Source organism: Macaca mulatta, chromosome 3 (assembly GCF_049350105.2).
Source record: "Macaca mulatta isolate MMU2019108-1 chromosome 3, T2T-MMU8v2.0, whole genome shotgun sequence".
NCBI classification, from domain to species: domain Eukaryota; kingdom Metazoa; phylum Chordata; class Mammalia; order Primates; family Cercopithecidae; genus Macaca; species Macaca mulatta.
Window position 1 is genome coordinate 190,483,355 of NC_133408.1, and position 6,757 is coordinate 190,490,111.

Here is a 6,757-nt window from a genome sequence, read left to right on the forward strand (position 1 = left end):
GCCTCAGGTGTTTCTCTTACAGGGCAGAGACTAGCCAAGCCAAGGTCAGCCCAACTCAGGCATCGGAAGTCCTCTGCCAGCCATCATCCAGCTGGAGGTGGCTTCTGAAATGTGGAGCTGGGCCCATGAACCCCCATGAATCTCTAGGGAAGAATGGTAGCAAGAGGTTATCAGTCCTTTGCAGCTCAGTGTGAGTGAGTTTAGCCGACTGACATCTTAGAGAGAAGGGAGGACAGGTATCTTCCAAGCCCAGGCTTAGGTGTGAGCGCAGAATCACAGTCAGCAATAAAGGTATAACTGGAAGAGAGCTCTGCCCAGAGCCCAGCAAGAAGAGGCAGCGAGAAGACAGGGAGTGACTCCACTTTCAAGACCACCTGTGTCCTGCCTTATATCCTGACTCCTTTCCCACATTTGGGACCAAGTGTGGCACACAGCCTGTCTCCATACCAACAAGTTCTGTCTCCCAGCCTCCCCACAAGAGCTAAAGGCCTAAGGCTTGAGATGGTGGGGGTGGGGGTGGGGGTGAGGGTTGGGGGAGCTCTCCCTTCCCCTTCCTGCCAATAAGGACACACCAGGCCCCAGCCATAGGCCCAACTTCCCTCTCTTTCACTGTACCCCAAACATTGGGAAACTGACAAATAGGGAGTGGGAAGGGGTGTTCCTGATGGAACCATATCTTTCGGGCTCTCCTGTGTCAGCCTGCAGGCCTGGGTATGGGGGGATGATGAGGGAAGGGACAAGAGGATCCACCTGAGATATGGAGAACCACAAGGACAGGCCCAGCCCTTTCCTCCCCACCCTGGCAGGGAGCCCATTCTTGCTCTTAGATACTGGCCCCCTCACTCCAAGGGACCATGTCAGGCCCTCCTGGGCAGAGGGAGGGAAGGTGGGAGGGAGGGGTGTGCAGTGACAGTGCTGCCCTGTCCCAGGGGTGAGGGGTGAGGGTCATGGCCTCTTAAAGTAGAAGAGCAAGGTGCTGTCTTTGAGCCAGAAGCAGGGTTGCGGCCAGCAGTAACAGAGCAGAGACCTCTCCAGCTCATGGCCCCTGTAGAGCCACTTGACCACCACATCAGCCAGACTGTGGGAAAGGAGCCAATTTATGAAATTAAATAAAGTCCACAAAGGGAGTGAGAAACTTAGGCTCAGGCACCCCACCCCAGCTGGGCCCAGCACAGCTGGAGCACAGTGCACGGGGCACCCCCACCATCTTGCCCCTCCCAAGAGGGGGCTTAAATAGGCCAGGCCCCAGCCTGGAGGCCGGGGATCCTGGGGCCTAGGGCGGGCAGAAGTCGGAGAAGTAGGGGTGCTGCAGGGCCTCTTCTGCTGAGATACGCTGGACAGGGTTACACTTCAGAAGGTTCTGGAGATGGGGGAAAGGAGGCGGCAGGTTCAGGACAGGTCACTGCCCAGAGCCCTGCCTTCCTGTAGTCCCCTCTGGGCAAGTGTCCTGACCCACCCTCTACCCCAAGTCACCTACCTGCAGCAGGTCCCTCCCTGTGGCATTGAGTTTGGGCACGACGTTCACCAGGGATGTTGTGGCCGGGTACATCGGGTAGGGCTGTGGAAAGGCAGGGAGGGTCAGACTAGAGGTAGGGGGAGGGGGGTGGAGGCTGCTAGGAATGTGAAACAAGAGTGACCCTGATGAACCATGACCCCCCAATTCCCCATCACACCTTATAGTCTGGCAGCTTGGTCATAGAGGGCCACTGCTCCTCAGTGGGCGTCCCCAGCAGCGTGTCCACGGAGTCAAGGATCACTTGGGAAAGGGCCACAGCTGCATCTTCAGGGGCAGGGTGAGGGCCTCTTCCCCTCCCGGGGAGGATTCCTCATACCCATCACCTACTTCTCTCACCCTCCCTTTACCCTCTGGCTTGAGCTTGACAGAAGCAACCCCGGGCACGTCACTCGTACATCCAACCACGTTTCCCATGACAATCACTAACTAGTCTAACCCACATGCTGCTGTCCTAGTCCTAATGAACTGGTCCTTGCCCCGCTCCCACAAAATGTGTCCTGCTGTCTTTGGCTCCTTCATCCTGGCATCCATCTCTCACCTGGAGGGACACCCTCTTGGCTTTGCCCCCCAGGGCACACTGCCTGTCTCCAAGCCATACCTTCTCCAGTGTGTATCTGCACTGTGACAATCAGGGTGTCCAGCACCTCTGCTGTCTCCCCTTGCCCTCAAGAGAAGCCCTACAGACCCCAACACCCCACCCCACACCATCACTGCCCTCACCCACTGCACTCAAAACTCCATGGGCTGTCCCCTCCCAGAGGGCTCAAGGCAGAGGAAAACAAGGATATCGGAAGATCCTCTTCAACTGGTCATCAACATCATTGCCGGGAAAAAGAGGCCGCCCAGCATTGGCCAGCTCTGGGGGGCAGATAGGGGGATAAGATGTGACATGTGAAGGACCCCTCACTCTGAGGTGCCCCCTGACCTTCCAGCCCCAGTCCCAGAGCCTCCCTCCCTTCCCCTAGAGGGAACCCTTCAGACCCTATTTGTCAACCCAAATGGGAAAGAAGGTGCCTCTGGAGCGCCCCAGCACGTCACCTGCAAAGATGCAGCCGGCTGACCACATGTCGATGGACGTGGAGTACAGCTTGGCCCCAAAGAGGACATCCGGTGGGCGGTACCACAGTGTGACCACCTGGAGGAGACCGCCCCCCGACAGGGGACTCCCACTTAGAGGGCTGGGGAGGAGGTTTGAGGAGGAGGCTCAGAGAGGAGAGGAAAATAGTGTTTTGGGTCCTGAGGTTGGAGCTGAGGGACTCCCTCCCCCAATCCCATATCCCATCTCCTAGCTCACCTCAGCTGAGTAACAGCGGACAGGGATCCCAAAGGCTCGAGCCAGGCCGAAATCAGCCAATTTCAGCTCCCCATTCTGAGGGGAATGGGAAGGGGACATGGAGAAGGGCCTTTAGGCAGCCTTGGGACAGCACAGACTCCATCCTCCCAGTCCTCTTCCCTCCGTGCTCCCCATGCCCTGGCCCCAGGCTTCCCACTCCCCACCTTCTTCCCAAGAAGTACCCTGTTTATTAGCAGGTTCTGGGGCTTCAGGTCCCTGTGTAGCACATTGCGGCTATGACAGAATCCCAGGCCTTTCAGTAGCTGGAAGAGGAATGACTGGGAGGAGAGCAGGCAGAAGGGAGTCAGACGCCCTGAACATGCAACTGTGCCCAGCAATGGGTGGCTCCTCTCCTCACCCTGTGCTTCACTCCACCCCACCCACCTTTCAGCACTTGGTTCAGAGTGACACCATTCATTCGCCATCCAGAACCTGCTTTATACTGTACTAGGCATTAGAGGGACAAGAGTGAAGAAACTGGCCCTGGTCCCCATCTTCCTGGACCATATAGCCTAATGGGCCTTGCCAGGTGGATCCTAGATCCCGCCTAGATCCTAGCCCATGCTGATCTTCCCTTCCTGGCGGCATCTGAGTATGCACACGATACTACAGCACATAAATATCATGCTGTAGTATCATTCAGGACTGGCTCCCCTGGAACCTGGACCAAGACATTTGGTCTTGGGCCTAGAAGAGCACCTGGCACACAGTGAAGCATTCAGTAAGTATGTATTGAATGAATGAGTGTATCTCCTTGAACCTCATTTTCTCATCTCTGAATGTAAATACTATCACTGACGTCAGAGTGCCACTGTGTGGGTCAAAGACGACCACGTGAAAATGTTTGCTAAGACTGGAGGCTCCTAGAGGGCAGAAACAGGGTTTTCTCATTCTCTGACATCCCAGAGCGTCCCTGTTCAGGGCCCAAAGTTAGAGCCCAAGGAGTGCTTACACTGAATGCAGACTCTGACCCCAGCCTGAGGGGTCCCCCAACACCACTCTCCTCACCTTTACAATCTCAGGATCAAGGTCACCATTGCAACTATCAAAATACTTCTTCAGGTCCTGAAAAGGGATATGAGTGGGGGAATGGGACAGAGTTTAACCTCAGTCTGGGCCCCTATACCTTCCCAAGGCTACTGTCCCCCAAACCCCGCCTTTCACCTGGTCACAGAATTCAAAAACCAAAGTCAGCTTCTTGTCACTGTGCAGGACATCATGAAGCCTAGGGCAAAAGAAGGGCTCAGCCATGCAGGTCTGCCTGACAGACGTCCAGTGTCAGCCCCCGCCTCCCCCAAGCGGCCACACCGGCAAGGAGCACCCGCCTCCCGCACACCTGACGATGTTCTTGTGCTTGAGCTCCTTGAGTAGGCAGATCTCCCGGAGGGCAGAACTCGGCACACCCTGCATATGTGAGGGGGCCGGGTGGGCAGCAGTCAGATCCCACCCAGCCCAGGCCCTCAACCCCCTCTCCAGGCCCTATCTCAGTCCCCAGTCCTACCTCATCATCGTCATCCAGCCTCACCCGTTTCAGAGCCACGATCTCATGAGTCTCCCGGTTTTTGGCCTTGAACACTGTTCCGTAGGTGCCTAGGGGAAGGAGGTCAGGGGTCAGGGGGAGGATGCGGCACTCTTCCCTAAGCCAGGAAATGCCTCCCGGGAGGTGAAGGCAGCGTCTGAATATGCAAAGAAAGGGATTCAGGGTGAAGGTAGGTGGGTGAGCTTTGTGAGTGAGGATGTGGCAGGTGAGGAGGGAGGAGAAGGTGCCCGCGGAGGCTCCAGGGGCTCAGCAGGAGGGGCGAGTGCGGCTGCGAGGGCAAGGATGTCTAAAATGAAGGCGGTGCTCCGGAAGGGTCTGGAAATGGTGAGGAGGGGCCTGGGAGAGGACTGACGGGCTGCAGAAATATTGAGGTTGGAGGTCTGCAGCAAGAACCGAGGCTGGGGCTCGGGGTGAGGTTGTCCAAGTGGTGCTGAGGCTGGGGTGAGAAATTCAGGAAGTGTCGCGGTTGGGAGGTCGGGTCTACTGGGAACGCTAAGGTTGGAGTGAGAGCCTGCGGGAAATGCTAACACGGGGAAGACTGGTGTCTGCACGGAGTGCTGAGCTCGGGGGCCAGGGCTGCAGCCGCTGCTGAGGTCGGAGCCTGTAGGTATTGCTGACGGTAACGGAGCCAGGGCTGCAAGGAATGCCGAAGGATCTGCAGAGGGGCTCTTGCAGGAACATCTTGAGATTCCATTACCTTCCCCAATCTTTTCCAGTTTCTCGTATTTCTGCATCGCGGCGGCCGCGGGGACCCCTGCGGGCCCTCGGTTTTAAGACTCTGGCCCCGGCGTTGCAGAGGAGGCGGCACCCGAGCCTCCAGCCCCGCCCCGCCTGGCCGCGCAGTACCTTCTGGGGCTTGTAGTCCTAAGACAACAAGGTCTCCCCGCAGTGCCCGAGACCGAGGACAAGAAGACTACAAACCCCAGCCGTCTGCGCTCACGCTCTCTGCAGCACTCGACTCCAGGGCTCCGGTTCCACCGCGGAGGCAAAACCCTGGACTTCAAGTCCCAGGGAGCAACGCGTGTCCGTTTTCCGGGCGCCCCGCCGCGGCGCCGCGGTTCCCAGCGTGCCCCGCTGTTGTTATTCCTTTTATGTGCTCCCAGCCTTCTTGAAAAGGGCTGCTCCGGGACTACGCGTTCCAGAATGCAGCGGGGATGGGGGCGGAGCGCTCTCGGTTAGGGGTTTGGGGTTTGGCGGCCTAGATCCCGAGCCTTGGCGGCCCAGCTCTGACCTGGTTGGTGGCGTTGAGTTCCCAACGGCCTCTTGACGACCTCAGCACGGGTTTCCTCCACCTCTCCCCAAGCCACCTAGTGACACCAGGATTCACTGGGGAATGCATGTGAGCGATGATGACCTCACAGGGAACAGCTGACCGCAGGGCTGGGAAGAGAACAGCTGTGCCCCTTTGAGGCTGGATTTTAGTGGAGGGACACACGCCAAAGACCCCTCTCTCTGCTGGGCCCCGTTTGTTGTCTCGGAGCCCACCCGACTCCAGCCGCTGAACTCTGACATGCTGAGAAAAGCTGGGTGGAGCCCTGGAGGTCCCCCCAGACCCCAGTCTCCGGAACGGGGCCCACTGGAGTCAGCCAGGGTGTGGCCGGCAGGTTGGTTAACCCCCTCCACAGACAAGACCACAGACCGATGCTCAACTTGCAGCAGCCTCTACCTCATCCCTTAAAGGAGTTGATTATAGATTCCCTTGCGCTGCCTCTCTAATTGTCTCATGATTGCATTCTTGAGGGCTACGGACCGAGGGAAAAGGATCCCAAACAGCACTCCTCGGCACCGGAACCAGAGTTACTGCCAAACACGTGTTAATTAACTCGTTTCTATCTGAATGCTTTTGCATACACAAGAGAAAAGAAGCGAAAAGTACATTCCTTATCTGGAAGACTTTGTGATTTCGTTGGGCAAACAAGAACTACACACAGGTCTTGAATGATAAGTGATGACTATGACTAGGGTTCGATTCAGTGTGGAGGTTCCATTCAAGAGGAAGGAGGCCACCATAGCGAATCTCTGTCCCTCTCAGGAAGTGGGGAGCCCCTAACAAGTTGCCCTCTCCCAGATCAGCTCAGGGTACTGGGCAGCCAGCTTCCAGCCGCTGTCACCCTTCTCACCTGCTCGCCACCGTCCCTCAGGGGCTTTCTTGGAGGCACGGGGGTTATTTGGGAGGGGGGCCGCAAGAGAATCTCAATCCCGATACGTTTATGTTTCGACTTCTCCGAATTTCCTTGTGCCTGCGTTTTACTGCCTGGGATCCGTAGCGTGAGGCGGGCTCCTTTCCACCCAGAGGTGCCGTAATGGAGCCAAGAGACGGCATCCTCGGGGCTTCCAAGCCCGGAGTGGGGAAGCTTGGGGCAGAGGG

General features: G+C 57.3%; 1 protein-coding gene across 1 annotated transcript; it reads right to left on the reverse strand.

Moving 5' to 3' along the window:
* Positions 1-1,226: 1,226 nt before the first annotated feature.
* On the reverse strand, positions 1,227-5,193 carry CDK5 (cyclin dependent kinase 5). Its single transcript, NM_001266418.1, is given in 12 exon segments — positions 1,227-1,360; positions 1,478-1,558; positions 1,674-1,734; positions 2,305-2,374; positions 2,555-2,651; positions 2,811-2,885; positions 3,032-3,127; positions 3,858-3,914; positions 4,014-4,074; positions 4,186-4,253; positions 4,351-4,439; positions 5,087-5,193. Coding segments are annotated over 12 exon segments (879 nt in total). The 5' UTR covers positions 5,124-5,193; the 3' UTR covers positions 1,227-1,273.
* Positions 5,194-6,757: the final 1,564 nt, after the last annotated feature.